This window comes from Cyanistes caeruleus, chromosome 5 (genome assembly GCF_971803275.1).
Source record: "Cyanistes caeruleus chromosome 5, bCyaCae1.hap1.1, whole genome shotgun sequence".
Taxonomy (NCBI): domain Eukaryota; kingdom Metazoa; phylum Chordata; class Aves; order Passeriformes; family Paridae; genus Cyanistes; species Cyanistes caeruleus.
Genome location: NC_141705.1, coordinates 12,877,857 through 12,900,367, shown reverse-complemented (window position 1 = coordinate 12,900,367; position 22,511 = coordinate 12,877,857). Strand labels below are relative to the sequence as shown.

Genomic DNA, 22,511 nt, shown 5'->3' with positions numbered 1-22,511 from the left:
GAAATACAGGGCACGTATTTCCTGTGTCCATCTCCAGGCACACACAGGTGCATATTTACACATCACACGAAAATACACAGCACGTATTTCCCGTGTCCATCTCCACAGGCACACACAGGTGCATATTTACACATCACACGTAAATTACACACAGCACGTATTTACACCCGTGTCCATCTCCACAGGCACACACAGGTGCATATTTACACATCACACGTAAATTACACACAGCACGTATTTCCCGTGTCCATCTCCACAGGCACACACAGGTGCATATTTACACATCACACGTAAATTACACACAGCACGTATTTCCCGTGTCCATCTCCACAGGCACACACAGGTGCATATTTACACATCACACGTTAATTACACACAGCACGTATTTACACCCGTGTCCATCTCCAGGCACACACAGGTGCATATTTACACATCACACAGAAATTACACACAGCACGTATTTACACCCATGTCCATCTCCAGGCACACACAGGTGCATATTTACACATCACACGTTAATACACAGCACGTATTTACACCTGTGTCCATCTCCACAGGCACACACAGGTGCATATTTACACATCACACGTTAATGCACAGCACGTATTTACACCCGTGTCCATCTCCAGGCACACACAGGTGCATATTTACACATCACACGTTAATGCACAGCACGTATTTCCCGTGTCCATCTCCAGGCACACACAGGTGCATATTTACACATCACACGTAAATACAGGGCACGTATTTACACCCGTGTCCATCTCCAGGCACACACAGGTGCATATTTACACATCACACGTTAATGCACAGCACGTATTTACACCCGTGTCCATCTCCAGGCACACACAGGTGCATATTTACACATCACACGTTAATGCACAGCACGTATTTCCCGTGTCCATCTCCAGGCACACACAGGTGCATATTTACACATCACACGTAAATACAGGGCACGTATTTACACCCGTGTCCATCTCCAGGCACACACAGGTGCATATTTACACATCACACGTAAATTACACACAGCACGTATTTCCCGTGTCCATCTGCAGGCACACACAGGTGCATATTTACACATCACATGTAAATTACACACAGCACGTATTTACACCCGTGTCCATCTCCAGGCACACACAGGTGCATATTTACACATCACACGTAAATTACACACAGCACGTATTTCCCGTGTCCATCTCCGCCCCCCGCAGCCGCCCCGCTGCCGGGCTGCCCGGTGTGGCCGGCAGGTGGCGCTGCGGGGCCGGGCTGCCCGCGCCGCCCCGCCCGGGCTCCCGGGGCCGCCGCGCCCGGGGAGCGGCAGGAACTGAGCCGAGCTGCCTCGGCTTCTTTCTGCCACTTTGTAAACTCAGACAACTCCGGGCTGCCGGCCGCGTCCCGCCGGGCTGCCGGCCATGGACGCCCCCTCCCAGTAGGGAGGGAAAACCAAAAACCATCTGCACCCAGGGCAACGTGCATCCTCCCGCCTCTCCCGCGCCTCGGGAGCGATGGGCACCCGGTGCTGCCAGCCCGGCCGGGCAGGAGCAGCTCCGCACGCACTCCCCATCAGACACAGGGCCCGGGGGGCGGGCAGGGCAGGGCAGGGCAGGGCAGGGCAGGGCAGGGCAGGGCCCCGCTGCCGGGGCTGGAGCGGGGACTCCGCGCTCCCCAGTGGAGGTCTGGGAGGAGGGAAAGAGGAGGAGGGAGGATCCGCGAGGATCCAGGTAGATCCAGCTTTTACCGCTTACCAAAAGCCACCAGCAGCAGGACCTCCGCCTCCTCCCTCCCCCCTCCATCCCTCCCTCCTCCCCTAACTCCCTCCCTCCCCTGCCCCTCCGCGATGAGAGAAGGGCCAAGTCGGTGCGCGACAGGCAGCAGCGGTCTCTGCCAGGGGCAGCAGGATCGCTTTCATGTCGCAGGGTGACTGCTAGCCCTGCGGAGGCTCCCCCGGCCGGGCGGACAGCTGCCCCGTTGCCGGGGTGCCGCCGGCGCGCCCCGCGGGATGCTGGCGGCGGGGGATGCGGAGCCGGCCGCGGACTAACATGGGGGGCGGCCACTCCCACAGGGCGCCCGTCTTCGACGAGAACGAGGACGGTGAGTGCGGAGCTGTCCGCGGTACCGAACCGCGCCCCGCCCGGGGCCGCGGCACCTCCGGCCGGGCGGCTCCGGCCCCGCTCCGCGCGGGAGCCGCGGGCGCGGAGCCTCCCCCGGGCTGCCAGCTGCGGGTGCGCTGCCCCGGGGAGCGGCGGGAGAGCCCGCCTTTGTCCAGCCATCCTCACCGAAAGAGACAGCTCTTGGCTGGCTGCTTTTAGGCACAGGCTCAAGTCTAGCACATCGTCAGCTGGGGTTGAAGCACATGGCAGGTAACTTCAAACCTGCGTTTATGAATGGGCATAGTTTTTGAGATGGATGCCCACGTTTTTAAATTATGTTTATAGTCGTCTCTTTGCCCACCTGCCTGTTTGAAATGGTGATGTCTTTTTTACTCTATACTTCTTCCATCACCTTTACTTTCTGAAACTTTTTTTTAGCATGTTCTATTACTCCAACTTTCTACTCCCTACCTAGATAATGTCATAAGAAAGTGTATCTTTTAAAGTTTGTGGAAGGCAATGGAAAAGTTTGCCTAAAATGTGGTGTTTCTTTCCTCTTTATGCATTTCAATGTAAATTTCCAGTATAGACTGTGTGTAATTGGAATTATGTGAATGCATTTCAGTTAAAATAATTTTGGGTCTTGAAGCAGAGAGAACACAGCACTCTTAGAAAACATATATTTGTATATTAATCAAGAAATGGTTTTACTATTACTTGTGGGATAGATATTGCTGCCTATCTGGACAATGGGTGCTTAATTTTGAGGAACTTCCCCAGAAGTTCCCAATATATTTTATTAGGAAGTGATTGTGCCTTAATAGACTCACATTGTTTTGGCTGCCTGAGTTTCGTAACAAGACCAAAACATGTATGTTCTGCCCTGTATGTTCAGGGCACATATTTGTATTGTTTTGCTAGTGGTGGGGGGGGGAAGTGTCTAAATGCATGTAAAGTGCTTGAAAGGGTGACTACATCTTTACTTGCATTTAAGATGAGATTACCATTTCCTATTCCTTGGCAAAGCGTGATGAGGTGTGGTTTACAACATTCCACTGTTTGTGTGGGGAGTGGGACAGATTGTTTACCGCTTGTATATTGTGGAGCCGTGGCTGCCATTTTCTTGTACTGATAAAAAATTTCAGAACTTTACCATAAGTCATGCTGTGTAAACATACAAGCAAGAAAGCCCCCTTGCCTCCCCCCAGGTAAAGTCTCAAGCATGCTCAATTGTAAACCATGTAAGTTGTAAACCGTGAGGTTACTCACTGAGAAATACTCCAGAGTGAGAGCACGCTGTCAGTCTTGTCTAGACACCCTAAGGTAAAAAGATACCCATGTTCCTGCCTTTGAAGGCTTCTACTTGGGCTCTCTTGAGTTAGCAGTTTCCATGAATTATTACTACCTTTATTTTTTTTTCCCATGGTACAAAACTGTGGTCAGTTTTTGAACAAAATGAACCAAGTTCAATAATAAATTATTGCAGAAATGCCTTCCTGGCACCTCTTTCTCTCCAGAAAATATTTCTGCAATGCAGCCATTATTAACAGCTAATAAAAAAAAGCACATGAAGTATTTATGGACTTCAATTAGGTCATTATTTATTCTTTGCATGGTTTTGTTTTGTTCTGAGGCGGTTTTCCCCATTATGAATGTTCCTAACATAATCTTTTATTCCTCTTAAGATACTTTGCTTGGAACAACTATCTAGTTCAGAAGGGTCCATTGCTTTTGAAACAATAACCAATTTCCAATAATACTTACAAAATATTATTCAGGATGGCATTTTCCCAAGTACCTAAACAATATGGGGATATATCTCCTCCTTGAGAATGTATCTTACAGAATTTAATACAAAATGAAGCTGTTTTTTCATATTCCCACTAGTAGCTATAAAAGTCACTATTTCCAACAATATTGGACGCAATATGTAATTAAAAAAAAAAAGTTAATGAAAAAGTATAACAAGAGAAAGTGGATTTGTTTCTTGAAATGGTATAATTTTTCAAGAATGACAATCAGTTCATAGAGAACTGGAATAGGTAAGTTGTGCATGAAGATGTAGGAATACTAGCAACTAATCTATTTATTGTATTGGGTATAATGTCACAGCTGTCTCTTAAAATTATAAAAACAAGCAGAAAAAAGTATTGCCATTTTATATCCATGCATGTTTATTATGGATGTAGAATAAAACATTAATTTTGGAAGTAATGGTTTAAAACAATTTATCATCACTCTGGGAATCGTAGAAAAAAATTACCTACTCAGTGTACTAGTTAATAAATAAATATATGGAAATAGTGTGTGAAGAGGACCCAGGTGCTGCCTGACAAGCCTATGGGGTGTCTGTTCCAGAGTTACAACTCCTGCTTTCTGATGAGAAGAGGTGCTGATCCATTGAGTAGATCTAAAAACTACAAGCTGTATGTAGACTCCCCTCCATGCTCAGGATAATAGAAGAAATATTCTAGAGAACCAGAAGCCTGAGCTACATGCTGTTAGTCCCTAGTTATTACAGCAAGTTCAACACAACATTATCATACATTAATCTTTTTAAAGGCAGCAATGCATACAACTTTTACCAGCTACATTAGTTCTCTGTGTTCCATTGTTATTAGAAGGATCTTCCAGAACTTCACTCTTTGAATGGTTAGAAACACTTTTTCCTGACTAGGTTTCTTAACCTACTTAAAAGATTTGTGTTTAATTCAAGTTTTTGTTAGTTTCAAATGCTCTCCCCCTCTTAGATTATTCTGGGGCTTTGATAGACAACAAAATGTCCCCTCTCACTCTTTGATTTGTAGAGAAACCTTTTCTATTTTTCTACTGCTTTCTCATTTCCTGTGCCCTGCATCTGTCTGTATTTGAACCTGTCTTGTTTCACACAGATAACCCAAATTATACACAGAATTGTAGGTGAGTATTCACCAGGAGCTTGTGTTGGAAAAATACCTCCTGTTCTCTACTGGAAATAAGTTCTAGTACAGCCTGTAACTACATATGCCCTTTTCATGGGCATGCTATGTGAATAGTTCTGTTACCTTGTGGTCAGTGCCCTGCTCAATAATTTCGACTGATGAACTCCAATTCAGAAATTTTTGGTGTTCCTATGTACATGGTCTTTTGAAGGACTGAATTTTTGTCTATTTCTATTATTCATAGTCTCAAAGATGATCACTCACTTCTTTCCTTGCAGCACTCTGATTCTTCTTTATAGAATGTTTTAAATTATGACCACTCTGATCAGCTCCATGTCAGTTATCAAGACCACTGAACACTTTGTGTAAGTATTCAGCTGGATCATATCCATAATCTTAATCATAATCATAATCTTAATCATAATCATAATCATAATCTTCTTTGCTGTTAACCCCTGCCAGCCTCACATTTCCCAATTCTCAATAATACTTTTTCCTGTGTTACTGCTATGGTTTAACCCCAAGCAGCAACTTACTCAGCCCTCCACAGCCACTTGCTCACTTGCCACAGGTGGGATGAGGGAGAGAATATGAAGAATAAAAGTGACAAAACTCATGAGTTGAGATAAAGATAGTTTAATAGGGAAAGCAAAAGCTGTGCACACAGTGTAAAACAAGGAATTTATTCACTGTTTCCCAGGGGCAGGAGGTGTTCAGCCATAGCCAGGTGAGCAGGGCCCATTATGTGTGATGGTGACTTGGGAAGACAAATGCCATCACACTGAATGTTTCCCCCTTCCTTCTTCTTCACCCAGCTTTATATACTGAGCACGAAGCCATGTGGTGTGGGATATGGTGTGGAATGTCCCTGGCTCAGGTGGGGTCAGCTGTCCTGGCTGTGTCCCCTCCCAGCTCCGTGTGCAGCCCTGGCCTCCTCACCCGTGGGGTGGGATGATGGACAGAAAAGGCCTTGGCTCTCTGGAGGTGCTGCTCAGCAATGCCTAAAATATCCCTGAGCTACCAGCACTGCTTCCAGCACAAACCCCAAACACAGCCCCACAGCAGCTGCTGTGAAGAAAATGAGCTCTAGTCCAGCCAAAACCAGCACAGATGCCCACTTTGCCTTTTGTCAGTTTATCCTCACTTTATTCAGCTTTGCTTATACTTTCTTACATCTCATTCCACTGGAACTGAGAAAAATTAAATTTAAGCCAAGTCTATTATCTAGAAAATAAGTTTGTCATCAAGGAGAAATGTCTGGTTACTCATGTGCAAAAAACTTCTGGTAAAACTGTGCTGTATTTATCTCATTTTTTCTTCTTAGCCTAGGTTAAGGCACAAAAACAGCTAGGAATAATCCAGGGAGCAAAGCCCTTTGTTTGCCTAGAACTTATACTCTGGCTAGATATAGAAAAATGTGTTTCATTTCTTGATTTTTACTGCTGCATAGGTTGGATAAAGAGCTAGGTCTGGTGTTGTGCAGCATCACTGCCTCTTACCAAAGCTAGACCCTTATATGGTGTGGAACTATAACCTTTTTTTCAGACATTTAAAAAACATTTTAAGCAAGGTACTACTCAAATTGAGGAGTCAATTCAGGTAAAAGGAAAACAGATTTATTTTGGTTAATATTACTGAAGCAAAGGAACCTGACTCAGTTCGCCTTGAATATTTTCTATTCTCATAACTACCCTCTCCTGAATACTTATATCCAGCACTCCTATCAGGAGAGCAAGGAAGTAAATTTTTCCTCATGTACAACTCTTCAGAAATAGCAATATGTTCACAAAAATGGCAACAGAAATGTAAGGCTAATATTCACCGTTGGTAAATGCTTCTTGCAAATTCTCAGTAAATATCACAAGTAATGAATATATTAGCAATAACCTGGTGACTGTAAAGAGTGTCTTTAATGCTGGATTTGCTTGACTGTGTTTGGTTAAAATTTCAGTCATAATCAAAATGTGAAAATGAAATTGTTGAAAAGAGTAATTTAGAAAAGAGCTGACTCAGGAGAGTTATTGCTACTATCAAACAGGGATAATGCATTTGCCTACATTGTGGTGGAAAATACAGAGGAAAGGATAAGAAACAGTGTTAGAAAGTTAGAAGCTGGTTCTGCCAAGTGATATGGCAGTTGTATTTGATTATTTGGGGCTTAAAAAATCAGCTTTGCTACAGTTACCTTTAGAAATAAGTATACTGAACTTTTTTAAAGAGCTTGGGTTGGTTTATGTCGTATATGACTTGAAATGTAAAGTAAATATGTATTTCCAGAGAACTTTCCACTGAGCATCCTGAGGCTCCAGCACCCCTCCGTGGAGGTCATTGTGTCTCAGTGTTTCCCTGTATGTGGGAAATGAGGCATGGCAACACACCTTGGCTTGTTCTGCATGGCCAGAACCTGATTCACTCTAGTGCTTGTGTGTCCACTTCAAGGAAGTGCTGGAGTCCCTTTCCTTGCCTGAGCCATAAGGCTTTGTTCTACTGCAGTGTCATAACTACAGAGCTCAATGGAAATCTTCTGTACTGCAGAATATAGCATCTGTCCTCTGGAGTTAAACTTCCAATTTGGAGTTGTAATTTAAAATTGATTTATACCTCTCCTCTTTAGAAAAGCCTTCAGCTTAAATGAAGGATTTAAAATTGTTGGCGAGTGTCAGAAAACATCATTATTAAATGGCCAGCTGCTGAAAAGACTTGTGCTAAAAGCCTAAAACCCTGATAAAGAGCCTAAGAAAAATGCCTGCAATTAGTATGGATTCAGCTAGCTAAATTCTGAGCATAATGGCTGAGCTTATGTGGAAGTGCAGTGAAAGCTGAAGAACTATAAGGTGACACAGGGAAAAATTACAAGAGTTTTGCTTGGAACCAATTTAAAGCAATGGTTAAATGTCAAAATGAGTCAGATTGAGAACAGACTATGCAGTGTCCAGTTATTGTCAGTGATATGATGGTGCTCATCATCCTGCTGTCACAGCTACAATGGACATTGTCTGGTGCAGCCACAGAGCTGCTGCACACAACTCGGGTCATGAGGATAATAACACACTCTTTTCAAAGTACTTGTGTCATAAAATACAGCCCTAAAGAACAGTTAAATAAAGGCTTGGAACCTAAATACCTTCTGTTACAGAGAGCTGCAAACATCATGTGGGATGAATATTTCTGCTTGATTTTTAGTTTGTTCATGGAAGTTCTACAGTGAGTTACATCACATTTTAAATTTTTCCTTGCAAAGATGAATATTTCAGTTCCCTTTAGAACAGAATTGGATAAGAATACCAAAATGTGATTTAAAAACTGCTCAGAGGCAGTTCTGTTGAAAACCACAGCTGTCAAAGGCATTATTTTATGCTGAATACCAGTGTTTTAGATAAATTAAATCCAGACCACTGGATTTTTTTTTATACTTTGTTTTATGACCATGTTGAATTTCATGCAATTTTACTTTCTGTTTATTGAACTTTAGACAGGAAGTCATCATTATGTGTAGTGCAAAACACTTCAGAAACCCTAATACCAGTGTCTGTACTATCACAGAACTAAATAGATCAGTGTTGAGCTTACACTTACAGCATGATATGAGACAGTGAGAGAATATAGACAGAAAGGAGAGCACAAAAGAACAATATGACAACCTCAGGTAGCCACAGAGGTACCAAATGCCAAATTGTTGTTGACAGTTTACATGGTCTGTGTCCAAGGGGGTCCAGAAGGAATATCCTGACATTGCAATCCCCACCAGCCCTCATCTTCCTGACTCAGGCTTTGGTACCATAAATAATGTGAACCTCTTCAGACACAAAATAATAATTGTAGGACAAGTTTAATAATATATCAGTTTTTCCTTTTTAACAGGGAAATCTAAAAAAGATCCATCTGGTACTTCCATCTTAGCTTCTTGCTATCTTAAATGAGATGCATCTCTGTTCTGCCATTTGAATATCCTAAAAATGTTGTGCAATGTCAGATTTACCCCACACTGTCAGAACAAAGATCCTTTCCAGGGACAGATAAAGTATTTGTCAGTTGTACTTAACTTTACATTGTTCATAGATCCTCAGAGAGCTGTCTCACCAGGGAGGTGAAGGCAGGGTTTTGTTGACCAAGCACAAGACTAACTCTTTTCTAGGCTTCTCATTAAATTAGCAAGTTTGAGAAGACAGAAACCTTCCTGGACCTTCCTGGTGGGAAGGAACACCTGTGACTAAGCACTGAAGGGTAGAATAGAGGAAAGAATATCAAGTTATTTTTGAGATTTCACAACATTTTGGCTTAGCCAAAGTGAGCTAATGCTGAGATGATGGGAAAGGTGTGGAAGAGAAAAGGTTGCTGCTGAGATAAATCAATATAAAGTAAAAATTCTTAGACAATATTCAATTAAAAAGGCAAACTTCTAGTTCCTGGTAGAGGAGCTCCACAGCAACTTATTTGGGTAAAATATGTGAGGGGAAGTAGCAAAAGTTACAGGACACCCACCAAACTCAACAGGAAAAGCCTGGGCTTTTTGGAGGGGGAAGAGCAGCAGCAGTAAGCAGTGTGCACATCAGAGGGTGTGATCTCTCTTGAGCACAGTTCTACTTAGTTTCATGAACTAGTTAAATTGATCACCTCGGATGACATTATTTACTGCCTAATGTAGGCCTGTGTTGAACTGTTGCCTAATTTGCTGTTGTGCTTTTGAACACCATGTATGTGTATGTACATGTAAACCTACCTGCAACAGGAAAAAGTAAAAGATTATTACTGTGCAAACATGAAAAACTGAAGAGATCAATAAAAGTTGTTTTCTTAACTAAATCATGCTCCGAATTTCCTTGGACTCAATCAAAATCGGGCATGAATAACAAACACAGGGTCTTTGAAAAAAAGAACAGGCAAATGTCTTGGGTTTTTTCCCTTATGGTTAAAGAAGAACAAAGCTGGTTTACTTTGTAGGGTTCAGTCTCTAATACATTAAATGCTTTGAAGAATAACACTGTTTTTTATTTGGCTGCACTATTTTCTTTATCAGAAATGTACATTCAAATCACACTGTATCTGCAGATGAGCACTGGTGGGGCCCAAGATGCCTCCACCTTCTCAGTACAAGAGAATGTTGAGCATAAATATGTTCATAAGGACCTAGAACTTATTCTCTCAATACAGTATTTGATAGAACATCCTTTAATTTAATTTTAAAGTCTCAGAAATTAACATTATACTGCTTAAATTTTACATTGCATGTATACAGTACAGTTTAATAGTTAGGCCAATATATACTATTTTTATACTACACTATAGTACCTTTATAAAACACACATTTCTGGAGGAAAGAAAGAAGGCATCTGTTCACTGGTGAGTACTACCAGGCTTTCCCTTACAGATTCCTGACTTACCAAAATCTGACAAATAGAATGAAAGCACCACGTGTGATGTGTATTCAGCTTGTCCTGAGGAAAACCTTAATGTTAGACATTGGTCTGTTCCCTTAGGCAGTCAGCATTCACCTCAAATATCCATCAACAAGGGTATGAGTAGGGTTGTACTTATATATCACAGAAATGAGGACTTCCTTCCTTTTGTTCCCAAATAAGTTATTTTCCACTCCAATAATTAGAAGACTCATTTACATGCAGCTGTCTCTTACATGCTCAGTTGCCCTCATCTTTAACTCCTTAATTTCAACTTTGACTCTCATCCACTTGTATATTTTAATAAGTACATTAAGCAGTCTCAATGGAAAGGCTAGGATTTGTCAGGCCACTGGTCAGTTCTGATTTTAATCACTGGAAATTCAAACTATGCAAAAAGGTGTTTGTAAAAGTGTTCTTAGTTCAAAGACATTAAAGGCCTTTTCCAACATAAAAAATTATATGATTCTTTGGTTTCAACTTATTATACTGGTTGTCATCATCAAGGTTCTTCTTCCAGTTTTGCATATGATTTATTTCTGCTGCAACTAATGGAAGATTCTCTATAATCAGTTTTTCTCCTACACCCCTTTTCTATGATTGCTGTCACAGGTCTTGACACAAAAGTATCAAACACTGTAATGCTTTTGTTCTTAGAAATGTTGTATTTTCTGATATGGGTATTAAATACAATGTAGATATCTAGGTTTCATTCATCCCATAATTAAGACAAAGGTATTTTCCTTTTAAATTGAAGGATGCATATTAAAAAGCATTACTAGGGTTAGTGGCAGCTTATTTATGCAGGTTTTTGAGGCTCTAATGATAAGTGAACATGGTTGATGAATCTGAAATTTATTTCCCAAATTTTATATTCCCATAAATCTTTTCTTTACAATATCACAACAAATTATGAAATTTTCTGCTTTATACTTCATGAAACTATTTCTATTTTGGTCTATTTTGAAAAAAGCTGGTTTAGATATATTAATGAAATCTACCCTACAGTGTCTTTATCTTACTCAAAATATGAAATAAATCAGTGCTTTTAACTTCTCTCTGGTAATATTTTATTAATTTTGTGTTTATTACCACTTTCATTCTCATTTTCTCTCTTTTTTTCTTTTTCTTTAAGAAATATAAATTCTAGTTCATTAAAATTTAGAAACATTTAGAAAAGTTCTACACCAGATATACTTTTATGCCCTGTCATCTTTTGCTTGGTATGATACTGAGTAAAAGACAGCACTGACTTCATCATTCTATTGTTAACACCGTTCTGTGTAAGGACTGTTGTATTTAGTAAGATAAATATACTACAAGGCAATCTGCTGCAGTGGACAAAAAACACTTTCCTTCTTTTTCCTATTTTTACAGTGATAAGGGAACACCTTATGTTCCTTATTTAAGATATAAAAATGCAAACTGAGTTGATCCTTCCACTAATTATTATTTCCTTTTGAGATTGTTCCACCTCCCTTGCTAAGCAATGAGAACTGTTCTTAGCTACCTTGTTAAAGCAAAGATGCAATATAATCACAAAATCACTGTCAGCCTCCTGAGTGTCCTTCACACCTTTCTGAAACTATCTTCCACTTCCCCCTGGATTGCTTCCACATAACGTTATGAAGATTGATTTTGTGCCTTTTGGGGTAAGGTTTGGATAAATCTTTGTCCAAGCTGTAAAGCCTGCAAATGCTTTTGGGGCAATACCTCATCTTAAGCACTGTGAACTTCTACACAGAGCTTCAAATCAAACAAGGGATCATCAAAAGATCATTTTGAGAACTAGGAAAAATCATTCTCTTAAGCCCAGATCATAGCTGACTCGTTTAGCATAGGAAAATTACAGAAATACAATCTTATGTGTGGGGAATTGCTGTAAAACCAAGTTAGATTTTATTGAGATTGGTTTGGACACAACATGAGGAACAGATTAGCCTGAAGTTTTATGCAGATTCATGAGATTCTTTTCTGTTCAGCTTTGGCATGTGATTTTTCAGTAATTGCATGCCAATTATGCCCTTATTGCCACATCTTTTCCTGCCCAGTGACATGTCTTTGAGATGTCTTGCTCAAGTTTTTAAGTTAAGTTATTAAACTAGAGGGTTTTTTATGGTGCAAATAATAATAGCAGATGAAAAGTAATTTAGAAAGAGAAATACATTTTTAGTGTGAAATTCTCCATAAAAATCTCAGTATTGAGAGACCTTCTGGAAGAATTTATTGATCTTTATTGAATAAAATTGTCAGCACTAAGTGCTGTGCAATTTTGCTGGAGTCATAGAGTAGTTAACACTTGCTGTTGATCTGAATGTTCAGCAGGGCAATCATTTTTCTTTTGGATTTAGTGAGCTCTCTGTTGATGAACAGGAGAAGAGAGCAGATAGAGTAAAGCTGCCTGGACAGCTTCAAAATAGCAAAAAAAATCATTTGCGATCACCCAGTCTGTCTTGTCCTATTTTTCCTTTTTTTAATTATAGTTTGGGAAGAGGACTGGGCATCAGGTTCACAGGTGTCTGTGGCTGTGGGAGGCAGGACATCCAAGTGGAGCCTCTCTGGTGGCTAGGCAGATTCCAGCTGTTGCTAGGATAACATCTGCTCTCTGAATGGCTTTCACAGGGCTCTCCTGAGAGTGAGGAGAGGTTATGCCTGCTGTTTAGAAAAGATGAAGTGATATGTGGCAGTGAAGAGATACCATGTTTTCAGTGGTTTCAAGCACCTATGCTGAGTGCTGCCTTGACTTCAGGTGGTTGATGCTCCTAAGCCAGGAGCCATCTGTGTCTCAGCAGTGACCAATGGAACACAGTCATGGATTTTAAAATGCCTTCACAGAAGGTGGCCCTTTCACTGCTGTCAATGCCCATTACAGAAAAAAGATTGTAGCGTTCAGGTTTCTAACTTGTGAGATGCAGAGAATTTTCCCTGGGCATACAAATACTTGAGAGTAACTACAGGTTGTTCTCAGCCCTCTAACCTTCCTCTGCTCTGTTCAAATACATCTTGTGATCCACAGACCTATGTGGATCAATGACATCCTGAATTTTTGAATGACAGAAAGTCCTGGATGTTGTTAAGATCTTCCTGAAGCACTGCATTCCAATTTGGAAAAGAAGAATTCACCCCAGCAGATCACCCAAGAGATTGCTGGCTACTGTTGTATACAATGTGTTTCTTCCAGGCTTTAGTGACATGATTTCCAGTCCTTTCCACAACCTGTAAAAAAAAAACCACACACACAAAAAACCCCCAAAAACAAAAAAACACCCCCACAATAATTTTTTGCTATGTTTAAAAGTTTCCATTCTGTACTGTGAAGAAGCCATGGTTGTTTAATATAATTTTCATAGACAGCAGGAAGAAGCTCTGATTTACTGATTTACCATTTAATTCTAGCTAAGAAAATACAATATAAATACAAATATATTTTTAGAGACTGTCTCCCTCTTTTTCTGTATATATACACAGATTTTTTTAATATACTTTACTCTCATCAAAACAAACCCAGGGTACGCAATAGGGAACTCTAGAACTGAGTCACCAATATTCATTATTTTCATCTAACATCTATAATTAAACTTATTTGAGGTTCTATTTCTGTGATTACACAGAACTGGTATAAGTGCATTTAGTGCCACTGAATGTTTCAGGTACTAACAAGCCTTCTGCTGCACTGAGCAATTGTATCCTCTGCAGCCCACTATTTGTTTGTACTTTGCACCTAATAACTGCTGTGGTTAAAATTAGAACTTATGTTCTTTAATTAATATCTCTCAGCTCCACACCCTGCTCACCAAGTGAATGTTTTTATTTTTTCCTGTTGTGTGATGATATGAGGTAAATCTAAGTTGTAGCTTAGAGTCTACTGACCTTCTGCTGCTAATGCCAACACCCAGCCGTGATGTGGGAATTGTGGCTGCTCTGAAATCCTCCTCCTGTCCTCAGTCACCTCTATACCAGCTGACCTGAGGTAGATTTGGTCTGTTTCATCAGTGTATCTATGTTTGCTTTGCTTGAAGTCTTTAATATTTCACTTCAGTTGTGGTTTTAATCTCAGATGGCAACTAAATACCACACACCTGCTTGCTCACTGCCCACCTTCCCAGCTGGATAGAGAGGAGAATCAGAATAAGATAAAACATGTGGACTGAGATAAGAATATAACTGAATAAAAGTAAATTATAATAATAATAAACATCACTACAATAGATACAAAGAAGAAAATGAACTCTATTCCAGCTGAAACAAGGACAACTCCTAGTCCTAGTAGTTGATAGATAAGATAAAGTCCCTGCTTTCTTTATTCATATTTACTGTTTTCTGCAATAAATGGTCCTATCAGCTTTAGTGTAATTGCTTGTGGAGTGTAAATAAGTATACAAAGATTTCCCAGAGGTAGAAAGCCCAATGATGAGAGAATAAATCATCAGGTCTGAGTGAAAAAACTTCTACAGTTAGGTGGTCATTTTATGTACAGCAGTCATAACAGCCATTTTATTCAGTCTCCATAGCAAAACTACCCATTCCATCATGAAATATTTATCTGTAAACATTGAGATGAAGAAATATGCATTACACTGAAGATATGGAATTTTTTTAAAAAAATTAAATATAGCTGTTATAATCAGTTTTTTTCCCCTGCCCTTTCTATACCACCCTGAGGAGAAACAGCCACAAAAAGTGATGTATACAAAGATGTTAATGATAACTAATAGATCAGGATATCATTTCATCAGAAGTTGGAAAAAAATGATCATGTTTGATTAACAATAGTTTAGTCTGGAGCATGCAAGTAAAAAAACCACATTTGTGAGACCTGCTTTTGTCCAAAGGGGCAGAAAAAGTGGAGTGATTCTTAGGCAAGTAGATGATTCACACAGTGAAATATTATGAACCCTAGCTAAAATCAAAAAGAAGCCTCTTCCTGGCTCCAGATAACTCTAAAAATCAGAACTGCCAAGATGAGTTCAGGTCAGTGCTTTTACAGCTTCAGAGGCTGGGATTTGAGGTTCCATCTCTAAAATGGATTTTATTATTTTTCTAAGTATAACTTAGTTTAAAACATTTACAAGACCTATGAGTAAAATGCAACTTGAGTGCTGAAGTACAGAGTGAAAGCAATTTAACTGCAGTGGATGGATAACTATGGGTAGGCTAACAGAGAATTAATGGAGGAGGTCAGCCCTCTTAAAAGTATGTTGTGTCTTTTATTTAAACAGTCAATAGAAATCTGGCCAGTTTAAAAGGTATCTAGTGTCTGTTGGACTCTGAGGTGCTACTTTGTGGCCAGAGAGTAATGGAATACTTGAAATTTTCTTTAATTCTCCTGTACTGGAGATCTGACCCTTAAATGTACTCACTAGATGTGCTGTTAATTTAACTAAATACTGCCTTTTTCCATGATGAGAAGCAGCTTTTCCTGTTTACAATCCCCATTCTACCCACAGCTACTGCTGTGTGACCCCACTGCCTGCAGCAGGATCCCACATCCACAGCCCAGGCTTCACTGGCCACTGCAGCTGGAGCAGGCAGGGACACTTGGGGCATACTTCCTCTGCTAGTTAGCACTGGTATCATTTGTTTGAAGCCCATGGTGATGGTTTGGTTTACAGTCACTAAATGGGAGGCAATCCCAATTGAAATGGGAATAATTTTGATCTTTAGTATCCTTACTCACCCCAAGTATTTAATTTGTAGTTGTGGTTAAAAATAGAAGAGATAATTCTTCAAGATTCAGTTCTGGAGAGAGACTCCTCATGTCTTGGGTTCTGAATTTAGAAGAGAACAACTCATACTGTCTCTAGGTGTTTGAGTAAAATCCTCTTCACATGGGTCCCCAACCTTCCACTGACATAGCACCAAGACTCATTTTGTGAAACCCTGATCTGCAAGAGCAGTGCTTTCAGAGCCCTGAGGCTCTAAGGAGCCAAGAGCAAAGAGGTTTATTAGCTTTCTCTGGCTTGGAATTACTCTGTTTGGAATTACAGAGACCTTTACATGGATAAGATTGATGGATGTCTCACTGAGGATTTTGTTGTTAACTTAATTTAAAGAATTTTCCTTCACCTGGGGATCACTCTGATAAATTTTATTGCAGGAGAAAACAGTTTGGTACACTGATATTTGACATTTTATTCCCATAGCAACTTCCCTCAGAGAACCTTCCAGTTCAGTTATTAATGAGGTTATTTTCATAGAAACTCTGAGGGAGGTGAATATTCCCACTTTCCAGCTGAAAAAGATGCTTCATAGTCTATTATGTGTATCCTGATCTCACAGGGAAATCTATGACAGTAAAGTGAAATGTAGATTTTCTATATTGTAGCAATACATTTTCTGGAGGAGTATCTTTTCTTCTGCTTATACCTGTCAACCTGTTTCTCCTTGCAATGATCTCAGAGATTGTTTCTGTCAGCTCATCCATAAGAGAACAACATGGTCAATCAGAATCTCTCTTTTCTGAAGAAAAGAGTGCTATGCTTTATCACTTAACAAAAGTCTTACATTTTACATTGGAGCAGGTCCTGAAACTTTTCTCTCTAGTTTTGATGTCAATGTCTTTTGAAAGAGCTGTGAAAAGCATGGAGACTGACAGAGGCTTCCCTGCCATTCACTGGCTGTGATAAGGGCCAGTACATCAATTCAATTGCTCCTTGATGACTTCTGATGTTTCCAGTGGTGCTACTGAGTTAACAGCTGTTAACCTCCAAAATCTCCATCCTGTCACAAAACAGAACTGTCTTCATGGCAACAAAAAGGGATCTTTAATTAATACTTTCACTGATCTTAAAAATAATTCACTGACTTGTGGGTTTATAATAGTAAAATTTTGTAAATTGCTGGTTATAATAGGATACATGGATGAGAAGTTCCAATTACTTTCCACTAAGCCAAAGGAGTCAGTGAAAAGAAACCTTTCTGGTGGAAAATAGGTTACCTGAATGCTGTATGCTAGCAGAAAATAGAAACAGCCAAACAGCTCTGTTATGATAAACTAACCTCTGGTTGTAGTGAAGATTTGGCACTGCCTGAGTAAATCCTGGTCATTTCTGTGTGACAGTGAAGTCAGGGATTTGGACTTAAAGGAGTTTCATTGTTAGCCAATGTATCAAACCCAATAATAACCTAATAATTCCAGTTATTCATGTCACTTAGATCCAGTGCCAGTCTAAACAGAGAGAATCATGTTCTTACATAGAATCATAGAATGGTGTGGCCAGCTTCACATAACCAGTCACACTGAATCCTGTGCACAAGAAGTGAACACACCTACCACTCTGTGTGTTATTTTAAACTACTAACAAGTCTTTTCTGACTTCAGGACTGTGATAACCAGGCTCTGGTCATTTCCAGACACCGGTATCTGTTATTTAACAAAGATGAGATTTGTTACCATATTTCTGACCATCCAGAGGAACATCTGAGCTCTGATGACATTTTTCATAGCACTGAGCTGTACACCAATATGGAAAATCCCTGATCAGCTACTACAGGCTTTTCACAACAATCTACTGTTATTTGCTCCTTGTTGAAAAAGAGTGGTAGATTTGGGATTGCAAATTACTTTTGCTTTTCTGTTAAATCTAATAGTAAAAGCAAATGTATTTGAAGTCCAATTGTTTTGGGTTTTTTTAGCTCAACTGATGGATGCTTAACCAGACATCATAACAGAAGATAATGAGATGTTGAAAAGGTCTGCTTTAAAATTATGCTGCTGAAGGATTACACTAAACTGACCCACACAATCAAGACCATCTGGGCTGACAGCTGATCATAAACATTCAAATTCTCGTTCTCAGTCCATGGTATCACATTTTCAGACTGACCAGATCAGTGACCCTCCACTTCCATGGGCATGGAAGTAGTATTAAAAGAGTGTTATTTGTGGTTGCCCTGCAAAGGGTCAGCTCTGCACAGATCTTTCTTCTTAGTCACAATCTGAGTCTTTCCCATTTTGTGCCTTCACTATGTGCTAGTTCTCTCCCTTTCTGAACTTGCCTTTCAATTGATGATATCCTGGGACAGAAATTATTATAAATAATTGATTTTTGCAGTGTTATCCCTCATTCATGCTTGCCACTGTCAGATTTTGTCTCTTTTAAGCTGTCTCAGCTGCTGCTGTGTTAAATCTTAGATATTTGTCAGTGGAACTTCACCTTGGTAGTTGCCTGTACCATTAGTCATCATCAGGATTTCTTGCTGATGATCTTGCATTATCCCCAAAAAAAAGACAACTAAAACTAATCTATGATATGCTAATTTTTTCTGTCTGTGCTATTTTTTTTGCAGCTCACATCATCAGTGGTGACGTTAAGTAGACAGTCATTCTTTCCTGTTTTGTACTGCACTGCCAATGAGGACATGCTATGAATTTGGGCTTGATCCCTACCAGATTGTCCAGATGACTTTTTGCAATGATAACATATATTTCATGTTCCTTATATCTTCTGCCAAGCTCTGACAGCAATATTTTACTTTCTTTTTGTTGTTTATGAATAAGAAACAATTTAAAATTCATTAACATTAATGACTAATTTTGCCTTCAAATAATAGGAATTGAACTTTATATTAGCTTAAATTTTTCTGATATAGGATGTTTACTACTTTTCTTACTTATTTGCAGAAAGTTAATCAGTTACCTTCCTGGAATTACCATCAAAGTCAAAAGACATGCTTACCAGATAGTTTTAAACTTGTCTTTACATTTACTGCCTGTGCTCACAAGTGAGGGAAAATGAAATATTGGTATCAGCATATATTAGCATGGCAGGGTTTATATCAAAGTAGAGAGCAGAGTTTGCTCTCTACTTTGATATAAAGCAATTCCTTGCTTTATAAAAATGCACAAATTCTCTACTAATAAGCATTATAACTTCTCTGTGAAGGTGACCTTGCAACTAGATTAATAACCAAAGCAGCACTGTAGGTGCATCATAAGGTGTCCCAATCAGTATAATCCAGTCTGAACACCCATAGTGCCATCAAAAGGGATGCTTGTGCCCTCCTCTGTTCCTGCTGTCTGCAACGTGCCAGACATGGTGTCTCTGTAATTGCCTCATTTTCTTGTCACTTTTTTGTAAAGAACAAGTCTTTTCCTGGATTATCATGTGCTCTCATCACAGCATCACATGAAAAGGTTCATAAAGGGCTAAAGTACAGCTGGTGAAGTGGTCTTTGAGGGATATTTGGTATGGTGTAAGGCCTAAAGCATATGCTTCTGATGATAGGAAATATAAATATTGTCTTCTTCCTCTCATTATTAGGTTGTATGAAAATAGAAATCTTTTCTATGAAAAGCCAAAAGCAAATAAATTGAAATGGAGAATTTATTGAAATTTTCTCATTTCAGAAAAAAAATATCAGAAATGAAGTCAATCTAAATGGGCACAGACAGCAATAATAGTGAAGCACAAACCATCACAAATCAATACTCAGAAATTTTTCATTTCAACTGAGAACAGTGAAGACCTTTTGATTTTGTAGTTCTTTTTCTTCCTTCTCCAATAACAAAGATGAAAAATGGAAAGAGGGCAAAAAGAAAAATAATGAGAAAGACTCCAAAACTGGGTAACTTTCTGTTTGCTTTCATTTGAGCTGAAATCACATCCTCATAAGAACAGAACTTCATATTGCTTTGTATCCTTCAGGCTGAGATTATTTATTTAAAAGAACACTTTTTTTCTCTCACCCCCTCCTGCATTTGCTCATACAAACCATCACAGGCAAAAACTGGCTTTCTAGTTTCTCTTTTTTTGCCCCCCAGCCACCTGAGAGTATTGCTGTATGCCTCTGAAACAGAGTAATCTGTCTGAAGATGGAGGCAGCACACCAAAATCTCCAATTAGGAATTGTTATGGTAAAATTTTGGACTAGTTTTAAGGAGGCATAAAGATAAGAAAATCAACTTTATTTTATAATCTAATGCTCCCAGGAAACACTGTGGGAGAGAGATACAGCCACAAGACCTGTTCCAATCTGTGCAATTAATCTTTGCTGGTAAACACCTATTTGTGCTCAGTCCTTCAGAAAGAATAGTTAATTTTATCCAATCTGTGTCAAAATTCATGTGGAGAAAAGTGGCAGCTATACATCCCCACACCTTCCACAGAATGAGAATTTTTTGTTTTTCCACAGGACAACAATAACAGCAATGCCTGGAGTCACTGGTGCTTCTGGTCAAGCCCTTACTAGGGCTACCACAGTCTTTCAGGAGACTTTAGGCAAAAAACCGATGATTGTGTTCTTAGACCAAAATCCCAGTGCAGTTTACAGCTGTGAGGCTCTGACTTCAGTCTCTGGCAGACAAATCCCTCCCAGTGGACCACTCAAGTTGACACCCTCATCCCTAAAAGCATCAGATGTCTTTCCTTGATTTTTGGTTTGGTGATAGACTCCAATTTCCCAGACAAGGAGATTGTGGGATGGACTTTCAGTTTAAACTTCCTTCACAGAAAAGCTGTAATGATTTGCAGTCTGTTCTACTTGTCTAGGGAGCAAACTTAGTTTTACAGGCTTCAGGTAGCTGCCTGATACATTTTTCAGAATATTTAATGGCAGTATCATTAAAATTTGTCTTACTGGGGGTAGGTATAAGCAGCTGTGGAGAGAATTTTCATTTGATCCTGGCTTCAAACAGATTCCTTTTTATCAAGGAGTCACAGTTTCCTTGTGAATTGAAAATCTCAAAATCTCATCTTTTTTTAAATTTTTTTTTTCAGCTTTTATAGAATAGCACTAGAAATACAATTATTTTCTTTTACAGGACTAACAAGGAAGAAGAGTTTGGAGAATAAGTACTAAGATCTTTTTTACTTAGCAGCTTGGTTACTTTCAAATGCTAATTTTCTTAAGAATTTCAATTTTACTGCTGGCTGTGGCAACACATGCCTGTTCTGTAAGAGCGTAAATTATTAGCTGATTCACCAAATTCTTCTAGTCTGTTTTTATAGATTTTTTTTGAAAAAGGATGGGCTGTTTTAGTTCTTTCCAGTATTCGTTTTAACTAACACATTCAGAAAATTCCCCAGCCATTTAGGGAAAACCCCACTCATTTTAACAATGTGATGTGAGGTGGATTTCACTAATTACAGCATAGAACCCCATGATGCTGCCACTGCTTTGGATGAACAAACCATGCATGGTCTAAATATTCTGTGAATTTCATCAAATGTGGAGCTAAATTGCATGTAAAGCAGTGCCTTGTGGGAGGATTGACATAAGGAAATCAGAATGTCTGTAATGCATCACAGCAGATGTTCTTTAGCCCACTCTTTTATCTACAGTATCAGCTATTTATTTATAGAATATAGAAATAAGAGAGGTATAAATAAAATCACATCTCCAGTTTTCCAACAGGCTGGTACTGAGATTTTTCCCCCCATTTTAATAAGGGAAAAAGTCGCTTCCCCTTTGTCTTGTTTGAAACGTGACAGAGATGGAAGATAACAAGGAACTCTGTCACCCTGCTTCCTTTTTTTTTTTTTTAAACAGATTTTTCCTCTGAAAACAATTTTAATGGATAATTAAACTTGTTGCCAAATTAAAATTCTGTTATTTTCCTTGACAAAAATTGAGCCTTATGCTGGGAAAACAAAACTGGTTTTGAAAGTTTGAGCGGAATCCAAGTTTACCTTTTCAGATTTCCTTCTGGCCCAGTTCAAAGCTGCACTACATTTCTGTGGTGTGACACTTCTTCAAGGGTTCTGGAATCTGATTCTGCAGATCCACACCTTGCACCTGTTTCCACCTGCCGTGGCCACCAGCTCGGAGGGAGCAAGGCACAGGTCGTGCAGGAGCTGAGGACACCTGTGGAAGGGAGGTGCAGCCAAAGATCCCATCCTGGCTTCACAAGGAAGTGAAACACAGAACTGAGATGCTGAGAAAAAAACGCTTTGGACCAGTCAAGAGTGCTGAAACGAAAGTCTTTTGATGATACAGAAACATTTCACTTTGACTGAAGAGAGTGAAGTATGCAAACATGATCAGATTAAAATGCATTGTAAAGTTCAAAACAAAAGTAGCTGAATTTTAAATAAAATTTGTTTTGCACACAAAGATCTTAAGATCTTTCTAATTGCAAATAAAGCCTGAATAATTATAAAAAC

General features: G+C 39.5%; 1 protein-coding gene across 1 annotated transcript in view; it reads left to right on the top strand.

The window, feature by feature from the left end:
- Positions 1–1,678: 1,678 nt before the first annotated feature.
- The window catches only part of STK32B (serine/threonine kinase 32B), a 154,357-nt gene continuing 133,524 nt past the window's right edge, over positions 1,679–22,511 (top strand). The window contains exon 1 of the mRNA XM_086889185.1: positions 1,679–2,091. Within this exon, the coding sequence (XP_086745311.1) occupies positions 2,016–2,091 (76 nt within the window). The 5' untranslated portion in view covers positions 1,679–2,015. The remainder of the gene's footprint in view (positions 2,092–22,511) is intronic.